This window comes from Salvelinus namaycush, chromosome 4, assembly GCF_016432855.1.
Source record: "Salvelinus namaycush isolate Seneca chromosome 4, SaNama_1.0, whole genome shotgun sequence".
Classification (NCBI taxonomy): domain Eukaryota; kingdom Metazoa; phylum Chordata; class Actinopteri; order Salmoniformes; family Salmonidae; genus Salvelinus; species Salvelinus namaycush.
The window spans coordinates 21,845,216-21,871,358 of record NC_052310.1 but is presented as its reverse complement, the minus strand read 5'-3'; the positions used below and the strand labels follow the sequence as shown (position 1 = coordinate 21,871,358).

At 44.9% G+C, this 26,143-nt stretch overlaps 1 protein-coding gene across 1 annotated transcript in view; it reads right to left on the bottom strand.

Moving 5' to 3' along the window:
• LOC120045781 (SRC kinase signaling inhibitor 1-like) overlaps positions 1–14,660 on the bottom strand; it is a 41,280-nt gene extending 26,620 nt beyond the window's left edge. The window contains exons 1-2 of the mRNA XM_038990711.1: positions 14,364–14,660; positions 4,933–4,959 (exon numbers count right to left, since the gene is read on the bottom strand). Of these exons, the coding sequence (XP_038846639.1) occupies positions 4,933–4,959; positions 14,364–14,660 (324 nt within the window). The remainder of the gene's footprint in view (positions 1–4,932; positions 4,960–14,363) is intronic.
• Between the last annotated feature and the right edge of the window lie 11,483 nt (positions 14,661–26,143).

The window sequence follows — 26,143 nt, the reverse complement described above, 5'->3', positions numbered from 1 at the left end:
AAAGAAAGTCCTTAATAAGTCCACATTAAATTGTTATTAATTTATGCACCAAACATCCTCTCTCTGTCTTGGCGGATCATAGCGAAGCGTGTCGATAAGTGATTCTGGCCACGTGCCACAGCATACAGATGTAGGATCTTAATTTGAGCCAGTTTGCTACAGCAGGAAAATAATCCTGCAGCAACAGGAAATGTGAATTATTATGTTGATTATAATTAATGGACATTTTTGTAGAGGTTTATATATTTTTTGTTTGGGCAAATCAAGTCTGAAATTTAAAAGTGGAAATTACACATTTTAGAAGCCTTTTATGCACCAAATATCCTCTCTCTGTCTTGGCAGATCATAGCGAAGCATGATCAGCCGCGGGCCGATTTTTTTCTTGAGCAGATGGTCGGGGGGCCGAAACATAATTACAAATAAGGTGTAGACTGCAAATTGACCGCAAGAAGCACAAACAGATATGTTTGACTAAAACATAATCATTTCAAACCTTACTTACATTTGTGTACGATCGCATGTTTCTCTCTATTATGCATGGGAAAACTTGGGAACAGATTTCTTAAATTAAAATCACTTGGAGCTGATTTCCTGGTGTTTTTACAGCCATTTATGTCCAACAATAAAAAATAAAAAAAATTCTAAAAACAAATTACATTTTTTGTTCAGAAAACTTGGGGGACCAAATATAACCATATGCGGGCCATATCGACCCGCGGGCCGCCAGTTGGGGAGCCCTGCACTACACGTTTGCATTTCCTGCAGGTGGTCGCAAGGGGAAACATGGCCGCCGTAGGCATCCTAAGCCTGTTAGGGCTGCAAAACACAGGCCATTCTCAGAGTCAGATCAGGGAATAGTGATTTTCCACCCAAAACCATATCAACACGCAGACAGCCAAGGACAACAATAGCAGCTGTTCAAATGCTTTAGCTACTGAGCCTGCTAGCTGGGACCCCAAGTGTCATGGCTAGTCCAGGAATTCCCTCTATTGTAAACAATGTTGTTGTTTGTGTGTGTGTGTGTGTGTGTGTGTGTGTGTGTGTGTGTGTGTGTGTGTGTGTGTGTGTGTGTGTGTGTGTGTGTGTGTGTGTGTGTGTGTGTGTGTGTGTGTGTGTGTGTGTGTGTGTGTTTGCATGAAAATGTATGTACTAACTCCTACTGTGAGCCACTCTGGATAAGAACGTCTGCTAAATGACCAAAATATATCACAGATATTCCCCACTTAGACATCGAGAGTTTCTGAAGCGCGACAATGTCTTGTCAAAACACTATATACTAACTATGCTGCTTCTACATTTCAGTCCTTTGGCAGTAACTCTTACCAGTGCATTCAACCAGGACACTGAACAACAGCATAGTGATTTTAGCTTTGTTTTTTGTAGAATATACTATTTATGGTGCCATTGTCCTCTACAGTATATCGACAGTCTCTGTTACATACAGGTAACTGCCAAAATAAAGGAAACACTTGAGTAGATGAGGGACACAAAGTATAATGAAAGTGTGTGGAACCACATGTGTGTGGTTCCTGAGTTGATTAAGAAATTAAAACATCCCATCACGCTTAGGGTCATGCCCAGTTGACCAGTATTTTGGCTCCCATGGCTAGAAGAAGAGGTCTCAGTGACTTTGAAAGAGGGATCTCAATGGAGCATAGGGGATTTAAAGGGGGGGGGGGGTGTCTGTCACTAGATCTCAACCCAATTTAACACTTTTGGGAGATTCTGGAGCGGTGCATGAGACATTGTTTTCAAAACACCAAATTATGAATTTCTCATGGAAGAAGGTTGTCACATCCCTCCAGACACTTGTATCATTGCCAAGGCACATTGAATGTGTTCCTGGCGACTCTGGCGGCTCGTGGTGCCCCAATGCCCTATTGACACTTTATGTTGGTGCTTCCTTTATTTTAGCAGTTACCTGGATGCCGCCTCTGTTCACCTCCTATCATGTGCAATAATCAATCAAGCACTCAACCTACCAATGAATCATCCAACCAATCAATCAAAGAACATTCAAGCTGCACTTTTTTGCTACGCCACTTACAGAACACCTAACAATAGCCCCTGCATGAAATCCATTTTCTGTTGTGAGTAGCTCTGAATAAAAGGAGTCAAGCCCAAGGAATCCATGCACTGTAGGAGACATGATGACTTCACCTGGATCGGATGAATGAGTCATTGTCCATGTGAATACGGCTAGCGCCTTTACATGGCTCTAAGGTTGCGTTCCAAATGGCACCCTATTCCCTTCGTAGTACACTACTTTTGACCGGGGCCCATCGGACTCTGGTTACAAGTAGTGCACAATGTAAGGAATAGGGTGCCATTTGGAACACACATTAACTATAGTATAGACTTTCTGGCCTGATTCAACAGTAAGGCGGGGAAGAGGAGACAATGGACTCTGATTACTTTCCCCCTCCAGATAGACAGACAGACCGAGGCCTATGAGGGACAGACAATGGTATTAATGTTTGTATTAGTGGTGCTGGGATCCGCAAAAGGGATGGAATTATACAGCAGAGGTTCTCGTTTCCTCTGTTGTTGCCTAGCAGTCTTTGCAGTCAGAAAGAGAGAAGAGATAGCACTGCAAGCATATTAATCCATGGTATGGCCTCCCCACGGAGAGTAGTTTAAACAGACAGACAATCCCTCCGTTTTGTCGGAGGATCTGAGAGAATGTGAGAAGGAGGCGAGTCTTCAAAATGATTTTGTGATTTTGCTGGCGCGGATGTGTGTGTGTGTTTCTGTATGTGCATAGCTTGTGACTGTATGCATTTACATTTACGTCAACGACCTTCCGTGTAAATGTAGACGTGTTTGTATGCTAATCTACAGTGTGCACGTGTGCATGCACGTGCACTTGTAAAGTGCTAGCAAGCCAATGAAACATCAAAAGAAACTAGCAAGGGGCCGATACAGACACACACATCGACACAAACACACGCACGCACAGCGAGCGAGCTAAGAGCACTGCTGAAGGGATTTCTCTTGCATCAGAATAGTGAGAACAGCAGCCTCCCTGAGAGGAAGGGAGGGCGAGTGATAAGCAATCCCGTTAGAACTGGGAGCCAACTGCGAACGGGGGATTCAATAAAGCTAGTGTGTGTGACATTGAACGAGATAAGAGGGAAATGGACTGCTGGCATATGAGGAAACCACCAGTTATGTAATTAGTAGGGAGGTATTATATGACATACAAATCAGGAATGCAGGGATTGGAAATCCAAATAGGAAATGTACATTTGTGACTAAGTTATGAAATATTCTGTATATTTACCGTGGAAATGTAGCGGAGAGACTACTACACTAATGGAATGCTTCTGTGTGTAGAATGCTTCTGTCTAGATGCTACAAAGATACCAAGCACTGCCATTCTACACTGTAGACATTTGTTGGCCATCTATTAATTCTGAAAGCATCAACTCTTCCCTTGATGCAAATTTAGAAACTTGGGCTTCAAACACCCTTCCATCCTTTGTTCCTTCCTCTGTTCTCCTCTCCTGCCTTGTTCTTTGGTCAGCAACACACAACAGTCAGATCTCTGTCATAGGGAATTTTTAATATGAAGAGTTGAATTCCAAAACGCTTTATATCCATTTTAATTTCGGGGGGGTAAATTAGCTTATATTGTTTAAAGAAATTATGAAAGAGATTGGTGTGTTTCAGATATATAAGTAGCACTGCTAGGTTTTACACAGTCAAATGTGAAGAAATGTACAAATTCTACATTTGTGACATCAATGTTTAGAAAACAAAATTCCTGAGTAATATGAGATCTGTATGTGAACATTTAGCAGATTGCCTTATCCAGAGTGACTTACAGTTAGTGCATTCATCTTAAGATAGCTAGGTGATACAAACACATATCACAGACAAATATAAAGGATACAAACATTCCATTCCAGCTAAACAATGCATATATAGCGTTTTGCAAAAAAATTAATAAAAAATAAATCTCAACTGAATCAGTAGCCCTTCCATTCTACATTCTCTGTGTCAACTTTACATAGTGGCATTACAGAATATGTGGGAACCAATATGTAGCGCCCACATGGGGGATGCACAGCAGCCATATTGAGCCAGAATGCTTATTTTGTCCACTAAGAGTACCTAAACCTTGCAGACAGAACTGTTCTACAGTCGTGTTGGTTCATGTACACGGAATGTAAACCACAACTGTTGCGAATCAGGCAAATTATTTACATGTTACATATATTTTAAGTCTCTTTGGCCCAAATTCTAACCTGAGATCCAGGCAAAGTACATTTTCGCAAAAATCTCCCATTGACATCAAGGCATAACTGTCACGCCCTGACCTTAGAGAGCTTTTTATGTCTCTATTTTGGGTTTGGTCAGGGTGTGATTTGGGTGGGCATTCTATGTTCTATTTTCTATGTTTTTGTATTTCTTTGTTTTGGCCGGGTATGGTTCTCAATCAGGGACAGCTGTCTATCGTTGTCTCTGATTGGGAACCATACTTAGGTAGCCCTTTTCCCTCCTTTCTGTGTGGGAAGTCATCTTTGTTAGTGGGACTTAGCCTTGTAAGCTTCACGGTTGTTTTCTTCGTTTGTTGTTTTGTTGGCGACATTTTCGTAAATAAAAGGAATATGTACGCTCACCACGCTGCACCTTGGTCCACTTCTTTCAACGGCCGTGACAATAACTTAGGTGATGTCCAATTTCAGCACACAGATCTCAAATTGGGATTTGGCCCCACTATGAGGGACTCAAAATACAGCAGCAGATGCATTACTACACCAGTAACAAGTCTCAGAGGTGTGTGCCAACACTGCAACACTCACAATGAGGAGTAGAGAAGCACACAGATGCACACACAGACACGATGAATGTTTATCCCATTATAGACAAATCCACAGAGACAGAGACACATATTCACACTAAAACACAAACAGTCTTAGCACTGACCTTGAAACTCCAGTAGTTTGGCTGTTGCTAGGGGGAGAAAGAGAGAGGGAAGAGGGAGAGAGAGAGAGAGAAAAGGAGAGGGAGTTAGATATGTTCCCATCCCTTAAGCCGGACAACTGTCTTCTCTCCCTGACAACCGCCGCTAGTCAGAGAGAGAGATGGATGGAGAGACGTGGGGAACGGAGAAAAGGGGATGTGAGTGAGAAAGATCCATCTATCCGCTTCCAGTCAGGCGTTTGTAAGAAAATGCAGACGTGGCGAATACAGTTGGGAAGATTTGAATGTATACTTTATCTGAGGAGAGAGATGGAGAGACAGAGAGAGAGGAGTTGAAGACTTTCTCAAGACAAAAAAAAGGAGGGGTATGATACCATCATATTTCTCTCTCCGTCAGATCCAATCGGAAAGTGAGGGGCTAATTATTGTGATGATAGACCAGATTAACTTCCGATGTCCTTCAGTGCCATCATAATAGCCTTTTAATTGCTTGTAATTGCTTCCCAACAATGAATCAAATGTTTACAGACACTACATCCATAGTAATGACAAACACACACCGGCTAGCTAGCAATCCAACTGAACACCTACTGTTCACACAATTAGCTGGCTCAAATTCAGGAGTGGATTAAAGCAATACACCGACACTGGATTAAAGAAGCTTGGCTTTTTAAGGGAATTTGGGCAGCCTCCAACGGAGAGGACAAAGTTCATTAAACCTATTAGGTTGTGTTAGGCTACTGTGTAGTGTCCTTGAGTCACAGTGACAATGATGGGCTATAACCAAGACACTGTGACAAGATTATGTAGGACTTGTGCCAGGGATGTCAAGTGCACAGTTCAATTTTGGTTCCATCTAAATTAGGGATGATACCTGACTATCTTATCACTCATCTAAACATTTACATATGAGTGATTGAACAGACGCTATTATCCAGAGTGACCTACAGGAGAAATTAGGGTAAAGTGCCTTGCTCAAGGGCACATTGACAGATTATTCACAAAGTCGGCTCAGGGATTTTCGAACCAGTGACCTTTTGGGTACTGGCCCAATGCTCTTAACCCCTAGGCTATTTGACGCCTAAACAGCTTGGTCGATCTTGAATTGTGGTGGCATTTGGGCATGGCATTTTGGAGAAAATTAACAACATTTTCTATATTTTTGGGTACGTCTTCCCATTCTAAATGAACTAATATTGCAGTCTTGACATCATTTTTAACATTATTATGACATTGTGCCACCAGTAGGAGCAGTAACAACAATGACAAAAAGACCAATGACAAATTGAAGGTATTATTGTTGAAAGAACATTATATTTTAATAGCCTTCTTTGTTTTTATTGATCGATACAATGTATTAAAAGCTTTGTTTACTTTCTAGTTTTCAAAATCATAGGTAGATATCCCTAAATCCCCAAAACATCATCACTACTGGGATAGCCCAATTTGCTTGCCCTAAGTACTTTAAACAATGCATAAACATAAAACAGGGTTTGCCAACTGGCAACTCGCGAATTTGGTCCGCGGGTGGTTTTATTTGCCCCCCCCCCAACAAAAAAATATATACAGTGCCTTCGGAAAGTATTCAGCCCCTTGACTTTTCCACATTCCGTTAAGTTTCAGCCTTATTCTAAAATTGATTCAATAAAATAATTTTCTCGTCAATCTACAAACAATACTCCATAATGACGAAGTGAAAAGAGGTTTTTAGACATTTTTGCAAATGTATTAAAAATGTCAAACAGAAATACCTTATTTACATAAGTATTCAGAACCTTTGCTATGAGACTCGAAATTGAGCTCAGGTGCAACCTGTTTCCATTGATCATCCTTGAGATGTTTCTACCACTTTATTGGAGTCCACCTGTGGTAAATTCAATTGATTGGACATAATTTGCAAAGGCACACACCTGTCTATATAAGGTCTCACAGTTGACAGTGCATGTCAGAGCAAAAAACCAAGCCATGAGGTCGAAGGAATTGTCCATAGAGCTCCGAGACAGGATTGTGTCGTGGTACAGATCTGGGAAGGGATACCAAAACAGGGACTGGGAGACTAGTCAGGATCGAGGGAAAGATGAACGGAGCAAAGTACAGAGAAATCCTTGATGAAAACCTGCTCCAGAGCACTCAGGACCTCAGACTGGCGCGAAGATTCACCTTCCAATAGGACAACGACCCTAAGCACACAGCCAAGACAACGCAGGAGTGGCTTTAGGACAAGTCTCTGAATGTCCTTGAGTGGCCCAGCCAGGGCCCAGACTTGAACCCGATCAAACATGTCTGGAGAGAATGTGTAGCAACGCTCCCCATCCAACCTGACAGAGCTTGAGAGGATCTGGAGAGAAGAATGGGAGAAACTCCCCAAATACAAGTGTGCCAAGCTTGTAGCGTCATACCCATGAAGACTTGAGGCTGTAATCGCTGCCAAAGGTGTTTCAACTAAATACTGAGTGAAGGGTCTGAATACCTATGTAAATGTGATATTTCCCTTTTTCTTTTTTTTAAACACTTACAAAAATGTCTAAAAACCTGCTTTTGCTTTGTCATTATGCAGTATTGTATGCAGATTTATAAGGATATAAAACAATTGAATACATTTTAGAATAAGGCTGTAACGTGAAAGAAGTAAAGGGGCCTGAATACTTTGGATATATTATAATTTTTTAAGTTTCATTGTTGGACATAAAAGACAATGAAAACACCAGGAAATCAGCTCCAAATGATTTTGGAAATCTGTTCCCAAGTATTCCCATGCATAATAGAGAGGCATATGATTGTATACAAATGTAAGCAAGGTGTGAAATGATTAGGTTTTAGTCAAAAATTATAACTGTTTGAGCTTCTTGCAGTCAATTTACAGTCTACAAATTATTAGTAATTGTGCTCCGACCATCCGGTTAAGGAAAAAAATCTAGTCTAGTTGATGATCCCTGCCATAAAGTGTTGCAGTATGAAGGACTTACATTATGTTTTGTGATTGATAACCATTTCAGTATAAACAAAAGATGAATATCTATTTTCATTTTAAAGTGTTTTTCATGGTTTGCCATGGCACGGGACGCAAATGCAAGAATGACCCAGCTACATTCAGATATATTATTCTATTCCATTAGCTCAGAGCTAGACCTTTAAACTCCCTCACTCTCAATTCCTACCCTCTTTTGAGACAGAAGGTTCAGTCCTACCCTCTGTTAAGAAAGAACCTTCCATTCCTACCCTGGTTTGAAAGGAAATATTCAATGAGTTCCAACCCTCTGTTGAGAGAGTATGTGGAGGAGAGAAGCTGGATGAAGAAAGACAGAGCAGAGGCAGGAGAAGAAGAGAACAGAGGCCTGTGGGCTCCTGTGACCCAGATACAGAGAGCTTTGTGCGTCCTGCAGGCTGCTGTCCGAGTCAGCGCTAGTGATCATGTGTCTGCCTGCATGGCCATATTACCACCAATTAGACCCCATGCAATATCACCACCAATCAGACCCAATGACATATTACAACCAATCAGACACCATGACATATCACCACCAGTCAGACCCCATGACATATTCCCACCAATCAGACCCCATGACATATTACCTCCAATCAGACCCCATTTTACTGGCCAGGCCTCTACACAGTCACAAGACTGTTATTGCTCACTATAACTAGGACTTGACTACTGATACTATGGTTGGTTGGTTGGCCCTGTCCGGGGGTATAGTTGGATGGGGCCACAGTGTCTCCCGACCCCTCCTGTCTCAGTGTCCAGTATTATGCTGCAATAGTTTATGTGTCGGGGGGCTAGGGTCAGTCTGTTATATATGGAGTATTTCTCCTGTCTTATCCGGTGTCCTGTGTGAATTAAAGTATGCTCCCTCTAATTCTCCCCCCCCCCCTCTCTCTCTCTCTCTTACTCTTCTCTCGGAGGACCTGAGCCCTAGGACCATGCCTCAGGACTACCTGGCCTGATGACTCCTTGCTGTCCCCAGTCCACCTGGTCGTGCTGCTGCTCCAGTTTCAACTGTTCTGCCTGCGGCTATGGAACCCTGACCTGTTCACCGTGCTACCTTGTCCCGGACCTGCTGTTTTTGACTCTCTCTCTTCACCACACCTGCTGTCTCTAACTCTGAATGATCGATGATGAAAAGCCAACTGACATTTATTCCTGAGGTGCTGACCTGTTGCACCCTCTACAACCACTGTGATTATTATTAGTTGACCCTGCTGGTCATCTATGAACGTTTGAACACCTTGGCCATGTACTGTTATAATCTCCACCCGGCACAGCCAGAAGAGGACTGGCCACCCCTCAGATCCTGGTTCCTCTCTAGGTTTCTTCCTAGGTTCCTGCCTTTCTAGGGAGCTTTTCCTAGCCATTTTTCCTAGCCATTTATTGCTGTTAGCCTATACCTACAGTGTGTAAAGTGTCTATGAACGCCATATGGGTATAATCAAATGTGCTAACTTTAACTTTAAATTGAAATATGAAGTTGAGAATGGTTGCACGTATTATTTGTATTAAATGTCATGTATGTCTTCTACGGTCTATATCGACCCTAATAGAATCTTGAAGCAGATATACACTATCTTGCACACCCATAATCCTATGATGAATACCAAATCAACCCCTAACCCCTCAAGGTTGAGGCTTGCTTAAATATATTCAGTTATTTAAGATACAAAGAAGTGCCTAGGAGAAGTTGCTATGGTCGGATTTGGAATTCAGCAAACGTGCCTATGTCAACTCAACATATTAGTATTTGGTATTTATTGGTATTTATTAGAATCCCTAAAAAAGCATCAGCTACTCTTCCAGGGGTCCACATGAAATATGACATAATACAGAACATTAAAAGTCAAGGACTGAAATACATACACTTAAAATGTCACACATAGTCTACATATCAGTACATACTGTACACACAATACCTAGATCTAATACCGTACCAGTCAAAACTTTGGACACACCTACTCATTCAAGGGTTTTTCTTTGTTTTTACTATTTTCTACATTGTAGAATAATAGTGAAGACATCAAAACTATGAAATAACACAATAACACAAAAAAGTGTTAAACAAAAAGTGTCAAAGTAGACACCCTTTAACTTGACAGCTTTGCACACTCTTGGCATTCTCTCAACCAGCTTCATGAGGTAGTCATCTGGAATGCATTGAGACTGTGCCTTGATGAAAGTTCATTTGTGCAATTTCTGTCCTTCTTAATGCCAATCAGTTGTGTAGTGACAAGGTAGGGGTGGTATACAGAAGATAGCCCTATTTGGTAGAAGACCAAGTCTATATTATGTCAAGAACAATTCAAAAAAGCAAAGAGAAACGACAGTCCATCATTACTTTAAGACACGAAGGTCAGTCAATACGCACATTTCAAGACCTTTGAAAGTTTCTTCAAGTCCAGTCGCAAAAACCATCAAGCGCTATGATGAAACTGGCTCTCATGAGGACCGCCACAGGAAAGGAAGACCCAGAGTTATCTCTGCTGCAGAGGATAAGTTCATTAGAGTTACCATCCTCAGAAATTGCAGCCCAAATAAATGGTTCACAGAGTTCAAGTAACAGATACATCTCAACATCAACTGTTCAGAGGAGACTGTGTGAATCAGGCCTTCATGGTCAAATTGCTGCAAAGAAACCACTACTAAAGGACACCAATAATAATAAGAGACTTGCTTGGGCCAGAAACACAAGCAATGGACATTAGACTGGTGGAAATCTGTCCTTTGGTCTGATGAGTCCAAATTTGAGATTTTTGGTTCCAACCGCCGTGTCTTTGTGAGATGCAGAGTAGGTGAACGGAGGATCTCTGCATATGTGGTTCCCACCGTGAAGCATGGAGGAGGAGGTGTGATGGTGTGGGGGTGCTTTGCTGGTGACACTGTCAGTGATTTATTTAGAATTCAAGGAACACTTAAACAGCATGGTTACCACAGCATTCTGCAGCGATATGCCATCCCACCTGGTTTGCGCTTAGTGGGACTATCATTTGTTTTTCAACAGGACAATGACCCAACACCCTTACAGCTGTGTAAGGGCTATTTGACCAAGAAGGAGAGTGATGGAGTGCTGTATCAGATGACCTGGCCTCCACAATCACCCAACGTCAACCCAATTGAGATGGTTTGGGATGAGTTGCACCGCAGAGAGAAGGAAAAGCAGCCAACAAGTGCTCATCATATGTGGGAACTCCTTCAAGACTGTTGGAAAAGCATTCCAGGTGAAGCTGGCTGAGAGAATGCCAAGAGTGTGCAAAGCTGTCATCAAGGCAAAGGGTGGCTACTTTGAAGAATCTAAAATATATGTAACGATGTGCGCTGAGAGTCGGAAAGCAAGTTCAGGGAGCAGAGTGTTTTCATAAATAAACGGAACATAATACAAAACAAGAAACTCAAACAGCACACAGACAAGAAACAGAAACAATGACTCCTAGGGAAGGAACCAAAGGGAGTGACATATATAAGGAAGGTAATCAGGGAAGTGATGAAGTCCAGGTGAGTCTGACGACTCGCAGGTGCACGTAACGAAGGTGACAGGTGTGCGCCATATTGAGCAGCCTGGTGACTTAGAGGCCGGAGAGGGAGCACACGTGACAATATAAAATATATTTTGTTTAACAGTTTTTTGGTTCCTTCATGATTCCATATGTGTTATTTCATAGTTGTGATGTCTTCACTATTATTCTACAATGTAGAAAATAGTACAAATAAAGAAAAACCCTTGAACCGCTGTAGGTGTGTCCAAACTTTTGACTGGTACTGTACATAGCGCAGTTGAAATGATAATACAAGATAAATAAAATGGCTGTGTCTCTTCACAGTTCCCGTTGTGCAGTAAGGTGTTCTTTTATCTGTTTTTTAAAACTGGTTTTATTCCTAGCTTGAGTTACCTGGGGTGGTGTTTAATACAGTGTGTTTCCCAGCCTCTATTCTGTTCTGGACCTGGGGACTGTGAAGAGACCTCTGGTTGCATGTCTTGTGTTGTACCAATGAGTGTCCGAACTGTGTGCCAACTACTTAAATATAAAGGTCGGTACCTTCAACACATCAACACCTCGCACAAAGAGCAATACTGATGCAGTCAATCTCTCCTCAACTTTGTACTCGCATAACTCCACCCACTAACATACCAGTAGACTTATGCATATGCATATGCATTAAACACATTTTCCCACGTCCCCCCCGCTCTCTATTCATGTATTCATCCACCTTTCCCTCTTCATTCCGCTTACTTCAGTTTCCCCTGCCCACCTCTCCTCCAATGTGCACTAACAAGAGGGCGTTTCAGAACATAAAATCTGCCCCACACAAAATAAACCGTCCCCCTATGCACCATGAAGGAATTCAATACCCTACCATATATCTCAATTACACAAGCTGAAAATCCCACGATGGACCTATGTGTACAGAGAGAGAGAGAGAAAGAGAGAAAGAGAGAGAGAGAGAGAGAGAGAGAGAGAGAGAGAGAGAGAGAGAGAGAGAGAGAGAGAGAGAGAGAGATATGAGTGGAGCAACGGATGCCTGACCTGCATGCCAAGTAGTCATCCCTGTACCCACCCACCCACCCTCTCTCTCTCTCTCTCTCTCTCTCTCTCTCTCTCTCTCTCTCTCTCTCTCTCTCTCTCTCGGTCTCTCTCTCGGTCTCTCTCTCTCTCTCTCTCTCTCTCTCTCTCTCTCTCTCTCTCTCTCTCTCTCTCTCGGTCTCTCTCTCGGTCTCTCTCTCTCTCTCTCTCTCTCTCTCTCTCTCTCTCTGTCTCTCTCTCGGTCTCTCTCTCGGTCTCTCTCTCGGTCTCTCTCTCTCTCTCTCTCTCTCTCTCACACACACACACACACACACACACACACACACACACACACACACACACACACACACACACACACACACACACACACACACACACACACACACACTCACTCACTCACTCACCAGCCCCCTCCTGTTCTTTCAGACACTGCGGCACCACAACCACACCTGGCCAACACCTGCACACTGGTAAAACCTGGCATGAGCCAACCCAGACACACAGATCATACACACATACACTCACACACCCCTCCTCTTATGCCTGCAGAAAGGAGGGAGTAGAGGAGAGGCATACCCATTGCATCTTGTCTTACCTGCACTGGTCTCAGCTACACACTCACACACACTCACACAAACGAGCACACACTGGCTGGTCATAGTCACATGCACACACGCAGTCAGGTACAGAAACAGCTCTCTTCCATACATGCATACATCACTCTCTTTCTCGCTCCCCCTTTCTCCTCTCTCTCTGCCCCACATGCAGCGGTAGAAACACATCTATTCCACAGTAACACCAGAACACACAGGATTCTGCACGTCTCCATTGATGAATGAATGAAAGGGAGAACTGGTACCGTTGCTGCTACTCAACGAGCCTGCTGCTGCCGCTGGCTGACTGGTGGTGGTGTGCTGGTTCACATGATGCTCCACATGCCTCCCTCCCCTTCCTCCTCCCCCCTCTCCATTTTCTGACTGCGGCGGCTCTGTCCTCTTGCTCTCCCGCGAGCCCAGAGGAATCACAAAATCCCAGGCGGTGTTGGTCTGGATATCTGAAGTAGAACCAGTGGAACTTCCTCTCTCTCTCTCTGTCCCTAAACCGTTACAGCCCAATCGCAGTTTCAGTCATTCTCTCACTCCTCATCTCTCCCTCTTTGTTTCTCTCTCTCGCTGCTGCTACTGCTGCCATCCGCCCTCTCCACTCTCTCTCTTTGCCTAGGCATTGCCAGCCATATGATATCATTGACTGCCTTATATGGGAATGGGGGGGGGGGGGGGGGGCGGCGCGGGGGGTTGCCATGGCAACCGTGGACTCCACCTGTTTCTCCCTCTATCTGCCCCTCCGTCTCTCCCTCTTTTTCTCTCTCTCGCACACTTGTGTGCAGAAATAGATGGCTGCGCCAGGGTAAATACACTGAGCAAATAAAAGCAAAAGGGAGGAAACAGAGGAGGGGATGGAGTGATACTTGGCCGATGGAGGAGAGAGTGTGGAGAGACGGGAGTCTATGATGAATGGTGGTATTCACAGGCAGGTGATTGGGGTAGAGGGACGGAGGGATCAGGATAGAGGGATGAGGGTAGGGGAGAATAAACAGTCTACACAGCAAAGTCATGGTGCTTTGCATCTCTAACAGCTTTGGCATGCAGGCATTGACTGCAAAGCACGTGGGGGATGAGAGGAAAAAGAGAGAGATAGAGAGGGGGATTTTATGGGTGGAAGAGGCCAACCTTTCATGTATGGATCAATGTGTCTATTTCCTTCCTATCTCAAATCTCTGTTTCCATCTTCCTCTAACACCTTCTGATTATTATCAGCCAACGATGTCATAATAAACTGATTCATTGACATGTAGCCTGGATACTCCTGTGGTTCTCAACTGTTTTTGTACCAGGGATGGGTACTTGAGGGTATTAAGATGTTACCTGCTGTTGGCGGCCAAAGTTAGGTGATCTCTGGCCCTGAGACATACAGGGGCTGGCCGGGTACTTCTGATTTTTCTGGAGGTCCATAAAGGCTTCGTGCTGGCGCTTTATGTCAGCCTTGTGAAGGTTCGTAAGGGCCTCCAGACTCTTGGCAGCGATGGCGTTGTGGCGTTGGCGGCTCCCAGAGGTTGGCGCCAGCCCGCCGTTGTTGTTGTTGTGGTGAGGGAAACGGCGCGTGCCGCCGTGGCCCAGGGTGTGGTACTCACACGGGAACTCTGCATCCCCAGTGGAGATCATGTGACCCTTTCTTCTCTCCCGACCTGGAGGGGTCAAAGATGAGGGAACGTGGGGTCAGGGGTCAAGCAGAGAGAGGAAGGGAAAGATAAGAAAATGTGCTGTGATGGTTATACAGGGGAATTAATAAAAAATGTTATACAGGGGAATTAATAAAAAATGTTATATCTCAGACTTAATATTAGATTTCCCTAAAGTTAAATGGCATCCTGACAATATTGGTGTATGTTACAGTATGTGTTCGTGGGAGGAGATGGTGAAACAGGAATATCTTAATACTATGACCTGAGTACATGATCCTGCTCTATATAATGACATTCCAGAGTCAAGTAAATCTCACTCTCCTTAAGGTGTGCGCACACACACACACACACACACACACACACACACACACACACACACACACACACACACACACACACACACACACACACACACACACACACACACACACACACACACACACACACACACACTTAACCCCATCCCTCCACACACACACCCATCAATTTATATCCATGGCCTCAAACAGCTGCAGAATTTGCTAAATCCCACAACAGTCAAGGCGACACTACTGTCACAGGGTGAAGTCCCAAATCTTGGAGATGACAGCACTCATGAATGTCAGGACCATTCTGTGTCAGAAGCCATGATTGGATGTGAGCTGTTCCTCCTTTAGGGAGTATGTCATAGCACAAGCTTGTGGCCATGGAGATAACTTGAATAAATTGACCAATGACTGACACTAAAGGAGCTAAATGAGCTCCCTAGGAAAAACCCAGCGAATGCCCCTTTTCAGAAAGTCAATAGTGACTAGATCTGCTGGCTAGGCATTACCAGACTGGCAGATCATGAGAGAGAGAGAGAGAGAGAGAGAGACCGAGAGAGAGACAGAGAGAGAGAGAGAGAGAGAGAGAGAGAGAGAGAGAGAGAGAGAGAGAGAGAGAGAGAGAGAGAGAGAGAGAGACCGAGAGAGAGAGAGAGACAGAGAGAGAGAGAGAGAGAGAGAGAGAGAGAGAGAGAGAGAGAGAGAGAGAGAGACCGAGAGAGAGACAGAGAGAGAGAGAGAGAGAGAGAGAGAGAGAGAGAGAGAGAGAGAGAGAGAGAGAAAGAGAGAGAGAAAGAGAGAGCGAGAGAGAGACCGAGAGAGAGACCGAGAGAGAGACAGAGAGAGAGAGAGAGAGAGAGAGAGACAGAGACAGAGAGAGAGAGAAAGAGAGAGAGAGAGAGAGAGAGAGAGAGAGAGTTTGAGTTTTAAATATTCTTTATTGGGTCTGGGAGCCCACCACACAATAAATACTCATACAAAACCACAGTTACACATCAATTAAAAACACAACTCCAACTCCTCCTCCACAGTAACTAAACACAACAGCCTCTGAATACCCCATATACTCAAAAACAGATCAATATTGTTGACAAGTTTATAATAGGCAAACTCAACCCTTAGTCTCGCTGCCACCATTCCCTCCAGCATTCCCACCACATCCACAGACCCCTGTTCCCGAATACTGTTCTTTCGGGTCTTCCATATCGCTAATTTTGCTGCCCCTAATACAAAATTAAGCAACACAACGACACCCTTTTGCCTGAACCTGTACTTTGGCCCAAATATATACAGTTGGGAAGAGAAAACCTCTCCCAACGTTGAGAACCAGTCAGTGATCAGGTCAATCATCCCGACCAACCTGGGACACAGTAAAAACAGGTGTGCCAGACTTTCAGACTCTGCACAGAATGGACACCCTTCCTCAACAGTAGGGTCCAGATGTACCAGATGCATGTTGGTGGCTATAGCTCCATGTATGATCCTCCATTGGAGGTCAGCTGTCCTCTTATCAATCGGCAGTTTGTATAATGATCGCCAACAGCCTTTTGGGGAAGCACCTGGACCAAGCACACCCGCCCACCTCGTCGATTTTACCCCTTCCAGGGAAGAGGCATGGGACACCTTTACACATATTCTGTACATGGCCTTCTTTCCCACCTCCTTGAAATCCCCCAGCTCCGGGGTATCGAAGGAAAGCAGCATCCCCACGTCCTCCTCAAATGCCCCCACCGCAGCACTAACAATCAGTGCAGGGAACACATAATCCAGACCCTCCTTCCACCGATCAGAATTGGAAATGTTAGTCACATACTGACGATGAAGAACTGGCAAGGAGTCACAGACCTCAGCGACGACCTTCCTCAGTAGGCGAGATGATCGGATCCCCGCTCTTTCTCCCAGCTCCTCCAACGATCTGCTCCTGCTCTGCATCAGATGACCCAGCTTGGTGCACCCGACACCTAACAGGCATGAACGCAGGCTGGCTGAACCCAGAGCACTGGACTGGATGGCAGTGTTATAAAAAAGAGGCTCTTCAAAAAGCCACATCCCTGGTAGCGTGCCAGCCTTACGGGACTTGACCAGAACCCTCCAAGCCTGCATAACAGACTCATAGAATGGAGTCAGGCCATTCAACTCACCCCCCTCCAGCTTTAAGAGGAAAAGGTGCTTGTCTAAGCCCAAACAGCCCGCTCTCCTCATCAGTGCGTAGGCTGTGTCAACCCAGCTAGAACCGTCACTGTACAACAGTCTCTGGGCTGCTTGAAGCCGGAAAGCCATGATCCTAGAGGAAATGTCCACCAGGCCTTGCCCCCCCTCGTGCAGTGGCAGGTACAAAGCTGCAGCTTTGATCCAGTGTTGTCCAGACCAGAAGAAATTGACAAGGGTCCTCTGAAGCTCTTGTATCAGACCCTTTGGTGGCTGCAAAATCATTAGTCTGTGCCACAGGGTAGAAGCAGCAAGATTATTAATTACCAGTACCCTTCCCCTATAAGACAACTGGGGTAGCACCCATTTCCATCTTGACAGTCTGGCACACACTTTCTCCACTACACCCTCCCAGTTCTTTTTCTGAAAGACATCAGAGCCTAGAAAAACACCCAATGTCTTCATCCCATCTCTGCCCCACTGAAGCCCCCCTGGTAACCGTGGAGCGGACCCTATCTGAAGCTAACCTGCCCACAGCGCTTCACTCTTTCCCCAATTGACTCTAGCTGAGGAGGCACCCTCATACACCATTAAAGCGTCTGAGAGAACCTTAACATCCTCAGCCCCTGTAATAAAAACTGTCACATCATCTGCATACGCAGACAGTGCTATCGTGGGACCCTTCATTACACCTGGCACAGAGAAACCAGTAAGCTTCGCTCTTAAAAAACAAAGCATTGGTTCAATCGCCAGACTATATAACTGCCCTGAAATTGGGCATCCCTGCCTGATACCCCTTTGGACAGGGATGGGGCAACTCAAACCACCCCCCACCTTCACCATACACGAGGCCCCAGCATACAGTAAATTCATCCAAGACAAAAAAACATCCCCAAACCCAAAGGCTTTCATCGTTTTGAACAAATACTGGTGGTCCACTCGGTCAAAAGCCTTCTCCTGATCCAAAGAAAGTAAACCCACATTTACATCAGACAGTTTACAAATGTCTAGAACATCTCTTATCAGAAACAAATTGTCAACAATTGAGCGATCAGGTACACAGTAGGACTGGTCCTTGTGGACCAACAATCCCAGATACTCTTTCAACCTGTTTGAGAGACATTTTGAAACTATTTTATATTCTGCACACAGCAAAGCAACAGGTCTCCAATTTTTTATGAGAGCCAAATCCCCCTTTTTTGGCAACAGTGAAAGCACCGCACGTTGACAGGATACAGGAAGAGAACCCTCATGAAAAGATTCACACACCACTTCATAAAAATCCTCCCCAATAGACCCCCAAAAGTGCTTATAGAACTCAGATGGTAAACCATCAATGCCAGGGGCTCGGCCTGTTGAGAGCTGCATAACTGCTGTGGACAGCTCTTGCAGTGTAATGTCAGAGTCCAATGCGACTCTCTGTTCAGGTCCCAATTTAGGAAGACCATGTAACAACTGTTCAGTACACAGAGAGTCACAATCCTCCGCCTTATAGAGGGCAGAGTAGAAATCCACGGCATGTTGACGCATTTCACTGTCATCCGTGGTCACCTTCCCATCAGGGAGACGAAGGCAGACCATCTGTTTACGTTGTAATTTCGACTGTCCAAGGTTAAAAAAAAAGGCACTAGGAGCATCCATATCCTTGAGGGAAGCGAAACGAGACCTAATCAAGGCACCTTTCACTCTTTCATGCAGAAACGACCTCAGTTCATGTCTCTTGTCCTGTAAGTTCATGACTAGTCCAGGGTCATTCTGAGTGAGCAGCTTCAATTCAATTGATTTGATGTCCTGTTCAAGGGCATTGATAGTCTCTTTAACTTCAATTTGAGACAAAGCAGTATACTGTTGACAAAATACTCGTATTTGGGCCTTCCCAACATCCCACCATTGTCTCAAGGACTCAAAATTCCCTTTTGTAACCCTCCATTTTTCCCAAAACAACAAAAACCTTTCACAAAACTTGACATCATGTAACAATTTAACATTAAAATACCAGTAAGGTGATGACCTTCGTGGACAGGACAAGTGAATATCAACAGTTATAATGTGATGATCAGAGAAACCCACAGGAGTAATGGCACACCTTCCAACCCTACTACAGTATTGATCAGATACGTACAACCTATCTAACCTTGCTGCACTGACACGACCTTCATTCACTTTCAACCATGTGTATTGCCTAACTTTTGCATTCCTTACTCTCCACACATCAGAAAGCTCTAACTCAGTTAATAGGCCAGACAGGAAAGTGGCTGACCGCAGGTGAGGTTCTTCAGCGTTGCGATCAACAGTAAAATCCACAGTACAGTTCCAGTCCCCCCCTAAAACCATACACCCCTCTTGGTCACACTGTCTTAAGGTTTCTTTTATTTTATCAAACACAACAAGACGCTCTGTACCCTCATTAGGAGCATAAACATTCAAAAAAACAAACAAAAACCCCATAACATCCACCTTGACCAATAAAACCCGACCCTTGACAATCTCTGTTGTAGATATCACAGTCACCCCTAAACCTGAGGAAAACAAGATGGCCACCCCAGCACTGAAATTAGTACCATGACTGAGTATATGCTGCCCCTCCCACCACATTCCCCAGTCAACCTCATTATCCTCATCACTATGTGTCTCCTGTAGGAAAACTACATTAAGCCTTTTCTGTTTTATTTCTTCTAAAACCCAAGCCCTCTTATTCCTGTCCCTTCCCCCATTAATATTGAGAGAGCCCACCCTTAGTACCTCCATGTAGAAAAGAGAAAGGAAAAGCAGAAGATACCACAGAGAAACCAAAGAGAAAGAAGACACCCTATGAAGCATGATCATCATCATTATTTAAATTTTTTCTTATTAACCTGACCACGTTTCCCACCACCTTTTGCTGCTGTAACAGCAGTAACAAATTTCCTCAAGCGAAACCGCTTCTTCTCACTCAACTGGTCTAACCCCACCGTCTTCTGTAACATCACAGCTGACCTCACAAACTTATCAACATCGAAATATTCTGCCAATTTGACAGATTTCCCAAAAGTCTGATCCAGAAACCCATTTACCTCCTCTAGATCATAAATTGAGTCCTCACCAGCTGCTGTCATATCAGAAGAGATATCCATATCCTTCTCCTGATCCTCCTCAGCTGAGGCCATAGACCACTGACTCCCCTCTACCACATCCCTTTCAACACTCCCCACTTGCACCCCATCACTCGTACCAGGCATCTCCTCCACTACCTGGGAGACTAGCCCCACCTGAAACCCATTACCCGTGGTGGGCATCTCCTCCACTACATGAGAGCCCAGCTCCACATGAACCCCCTCCTGTACCCCATTACTCGTAGTGGGCATCTCCTCTACTACCTGGGAGCCTAGCTCCACATGAAACCCCTCCTGTACTCCATTACTCGTAGTGGGCATCTCCTCCACTCCCTTGGAGTCTAGCTCCACATGAACCCCCTCCTGTACTCCATTACTCGTAGTGGGCATCTCCTCCACTACCTGGGAGATTAGCTCCACATGAACCCCCTCCTGTACTCCATTACTCGTAGTGGGCATCTCCTCCACTACCTGGGAGATTAGCACCACATGAACCCCCTCCTGTACTCCATTACTCGTAGTGGGCATCTCCTCCACTACCTGGGAGATGAACTCCATATGAACCCCCTCCTGTGCCCCAGTACTCGTACTGGGCACCTCCTCACCAGTCTGAGGAACTGGCTCTTCAGATCCATCCTTACCTTCTACAACAATATTTTTCCGCTGCATAACATCTCCCTCTAATACAAGTTGCAAACTCGTGGCCTCAACACGGATAACTTGTTCCTCGGCAACAGGTGCTTGTGGCTGCTCAACCACTGTCAGCCCACCTCTCCCTACATCAGTGGGCCCAGGCGTTACGGTGACCACCTGCGCCCCTCCCTCTGCCTTCTCCCTTTTCGGGCAAGCATGTCGCTTATGGCCAACATCCCCACACTCAAAACACCGTTGACTACCCGTACTAGCATACGCCATATACATTCTATTGTCATACTTGACTTTAAACGATATCTCTAAAGTCTGCTCCGGTGAGTCCAAAAACATAAACACCTGTCGCCGAAACGACATAACCTGTTTCAACGCCGGGTGTTTGCAACCCAACGGAACAACCTTAATTGAGCTTGCAAACTTCCCAAAGCGCAATAACTCGCGCTCCAATAGCTCATTTGGAATAAACGGTGGTACATTTGAAATCGTTACCCTTGTTGACGGAGAAAAAAGCGGGGTAACTTGAATAAACATTCCCTTAAGAAGTACGCCCTGCTCAACCATACGATCAACAAGGCGCTCTTCCTTAAGAAATACCACCATCGCTTTATTCATCCGTGACGCATAAGCAACATTATCGTATCCTACCTTCTCTCCTACGGCGACCAGAAACTCCTCCACCGTGACAGTAGCTTCAGTAACACACCTAAAGCCGTGCCGAAGTGACAGGGACGGCATTCCAATTCTGGAAGCCATCCCCGCCAAAATCAAGGTAATTTCGATACGAAAAAACCCAAATACTTAATTCTACCACACCAAAAAAAATATATATAATAATCTTAATCATGCACAGAAGAAACCAAAGAATGCCACCAAGAAAGAAAAAACCGAAAGAAAGTTCTGAATATCCAACTCTACACAACACACGCACTCCCTCGATCACACACTTCCCAGCATGCACCAAACACTCCCAGCATGCAGAGAGAGAGAGAGAGAGAGAGAGAGAGAGACCAAGAGAGAGACAGAGAGAGAGAGAGAGAGAGAGAGAGAGAGAGAGAGAGAGAGAGAGAGAGAGAGAGAGAGAGAGACCGAGAGAGAGACCGAGAGAGAGAGAGAGAGAGAGAGAGAGAGAGAGAGAGACCGAGAGAGAGACCGAGGGAGACCGAGAGAGAGACCGAGAGAGAGAGAGACAGAGAGAGAGAGAGACAGAGAGAGAGAGAGAGAGAGAGAGAGAGAGAGAGAGAGAGAGAGAGAGAGACAGAGAGAGAGAGAGAGAGAGAGAGAGAGAGAGAGAGAGAGAGAGAGAGAGAGAGAGAGAGAGAGAGAGAGAGGGGGGGAAAGGAGCCTGTGTATCACGTTTCAGGGAAGACCCAGATGCAGACAGTGTCGAAGTAACAAAAGTTTATTACTAGAACAGGGGGCCGGCAAAACGACAGGTCAAGGGCAGGCAGAGGTCAATAATCCAGGGTGGTGTGACAAGGTACAGAACGGCAGGCAGGCTCAGGCTCAGGGCAGGCAGAATGGTCAAAACCGGGAAAACTAGAAAACAGGAACTTTAGAAAAGACAGGCGCAAGGGGGAAAACGCTGGTAGGCTTGACGAACAAAACGAACTGGCAACAGACGAACAGGGAGCACAAGTGTGACAGAATCCCCCCCCCCCCCCCCTAGGGGCGCCACCTGGCGTCCTACCTGGGCGCATACCTGGTTGACCTGGGTGCCGGCGTTGGAACTCAGCGATGAGGCCTAGGTCCAGGAAGTCCCTAGCGGGAACCCAGCAGCTCTCCTCCGGGCCATAACCCTCCCAGTCAACCAGGTATTGGAATCCCCTGCCCGAGGTCGAACCTTCAGGAGACGCCTCACCGTGTATGACGGTTGTCCGTCGATGAGACGGGGGAGAGAGGTGGGCCTGGAAACAGGAGACAAAGGGCTGTGAGACATGGGTTTGATTCTAGACACATGAAAAAGGGGATGTATACGGAGGGTACAGGGCGACAGAAGACGAACATCAGAGGGGCTAATGATTTTAAAGATGGGGAAAGGGCCGATAAACCGGGGGGACGGGTCAGGATGAATCTAAGATGGGAGCAGTGGTGAAATGGTGTTTGAGGTCCCGGAACGCCCGGTCAGCAGCTGGGGACCATATGAACGGAACCTTGGGAGAGGTGAGTGCAGACAGGGGGGAAGCCAAGGTGCTGTAACTCCGGATAAAGCGGCGATAAAAGTTGGCGAAAGGGTGAGGTCAAAAGAGACAAGGAGGGGAAAGAGAGAGTTGGAAAGAAATGAATCGAAGGCAAACGTCGGGAGGTTGAAGTCGCCAAGTACAGTCCAACAGCAAACTAATAAATAAAGGAGAGAATGGTCAGCATCATATACGATAGTGAACCATAACCGTGCAAGCATCAATGCATTATTTAAAAATGTAATGCTTACATTACGCCTAATGCAACATCAGCCGTTGACCATTCACTGTTGCACTCCTTTCTGTTTCCGTAAGTAGGTCTTACAGAAGTTAAACAGCTGACGGTATTGAATCCATACAGTAAATCACGTCTTATGGCTGCACTGATAGAGGGATCCATATTGATTTTCTGCAGTTTAGGTCCATTACTTGTGGATGGGCAGCTCTATGTGTGATTATCTCGGGGTTAGAAAGCCACAGCAACACAGTTGTTAAAGCTCTCCGACCGACACAGATATTCTCAGGGTAATACAGTCACTGTTACTGCATTGTCTGGGCTGAATTAGTGTCCTGCACCCAGTTTAAAGGGATAGTTCACTTAAAAATGCTATTTTAGTATTTTCTTCATTAATCCACAAAACCACAAAAATCGTGCATGTCAGAGGTCAAGTTTTCCAGATTGAGCTCTTTCAGTACAGAGCAAAAACGGTGATAATGCGTTTCACAGGGTTTGATATCACTTGGTTTCAGAGTAGGGGAGGGATGCAGGGATTCCATGATGCAGCCATGACAGCAGAGATCTGCTAGAGGAGACAGGGAAAATCTATTCGGGGGCTGAAGGTTTTATAATGGAACATTTGTGAAGCCAAAGGCGTGTTTACACATCGATTGGACAATATAGTACGTTATATTCTAAAGTGATGACGTCATGTAAATAGATGACCTATCACTTGAATTTTATATTCAATGATATCACTATAACAATGACATTTTCAATGAAACCAGTTGAATCCATCTATACACAAGGAACCCTGTATCTCCCAATGCTTTTCTACCCTGGCAGTATAACTCAGAGCAGTAGGATTCTTAATGACCTGTCACCTCTAACACAGGTCCCATCATTAGAAACGTTATGGGAGAGTTAATTACACTATTAATGCTGGTGACAAACATCCTTTAAATTTTTCCTATTTACACTGCAGAGTCTTTTATGTCAACTTTGTCACTGTAGGAGGAGGCCATTTCTCACCCTCATCCCTCCCTCCCTCCCTCCCTCCCTCCCTCCCTCCCTCCTGCTCTTTTGCGAGGCGGCCGAGGATTCATCATCGGCGCTAGTGTTCATTAGAGTTCAAGCGGAACTTAAAACCCTGTGAGTGATAGACATTGCCCGGCGGCGTTGTACTTCAGCCAACCTGGACCATGGACACATTCCAAATGGATTGTCTCAAGGCTGTGGCCAAACATTTCTCATTATGGGGCGAACACAACAATCTTGGACGCCGCTGACACGGGGGTGTGACAGAGGCCGTTTTTATTTGTATTTTTATGATTTCGTCAATCTGACACCTGATTATTTCTGCTCAGCTCTGGGAATGGCAAGTTCATGCTCTGGCCAAGTTCTACTAAAATGATTTCCTAGCTTTTTCCCTCCTTAACTTCATCACTTATTTCCTTCCTTTCCTCCTAACCACCTTCCTCCCTATCCTTCCCAACTTCCTTCCTTTACTCCCTCTCTCAGTTGGTCACTGATGTCAGTCATATTACTTTCTCAACTCGATTGCCATCACCAATTTCTGACACCATCCACTCAAAAATGGCCTTACTGAACCATGGACAAACTAGCCTGGTCCCAGATCTGTCTGCGCTGTCTTGTCAACTCCTACAGTATGATCACTGTCATCCCAGACGTTTGCAAGACAGCACAAACAGATCTTGGACCGGGCTAAGGAAACACTGCTTCCTTACACCCAACAGTTAGCTCTTCTCATCCGGTTTGTGAAGAGCTTGGCTACTGGCCGATGGAAGAGCATGAGAGACAGCTCTGTTAAGCACCGGAACACAAAGTGACTTGAACTCTACTCTCTCCATTGGTTGATTCTAGTCAATGGGAATGAAGGGTTTGACATGCTAACCATTAGATGATAAATGTTTTGGGTGCTGGGATATTGCACAGGATATTGAAACAAATCTGTCATTAATTGCAGACAGTCGTGTTTGTGTGCATGTATTATTCAGCATAATGAAGATGACAAAATATTGAAATATATTGGTGCTTTAACATAAATATATTATTTGAGTGTGTCCCTGTGCTCCAAGCAGGGGGAATTGGTTCTGCCAGAGATAAACATCTCACCATGAAAACCCAATGTCCTCCACACACACATACACGCGCACACGTCAAACGCATGCACACACAGATATATGCCCGCACACACACACACAAACATACACATACACAAACACACACTACTGATTCTCATTACTGTGCTCTCTCCTCCTCTCTATTCCTTCTCTCCACACAATCTCTTACCACCCAGCTCCCTACCATTCCCCTCTATCGTCTTCTCTCACACGCTAAGCCACCATCTACTCACTATACTATTAACACACATCTCAATACAACCTTTCCATATGAATTGAATTCCCTTATCATACATCTTCCAATGGCCTCTGGCCCAAACGGTACATTCATAGCGTATACCGCTTTCTTGACTAAATACCCCACCCATATCTCACAGTACAGTACCACAGTTTACCACGGTCCATCAGCTGACAGCCAGCCTGTCACAGAGCTAAGCACATGACACCCTGGAATTAAAGTCAAGAACAGCTTGTTCCCTCCACCAGTGACGTCCCAATGGGAGGGCCTGAGGCATTAGTTGTGACAGTATTTGCATGTCAAAGGAAAGTGTACATCGTAACGCAGAACACACAGTTAACAGTCGAGATAGAGATGAAATGTTGAAATGGGAATTACGTAATCATGCCCTTAATAATGACCATTTTGTATCGAGGGATTCATTCCATTGGATATTGTATGGCGCTCAATTCAGTTTATGGTTATACCTTGGAATATGTTTTTAAAATATT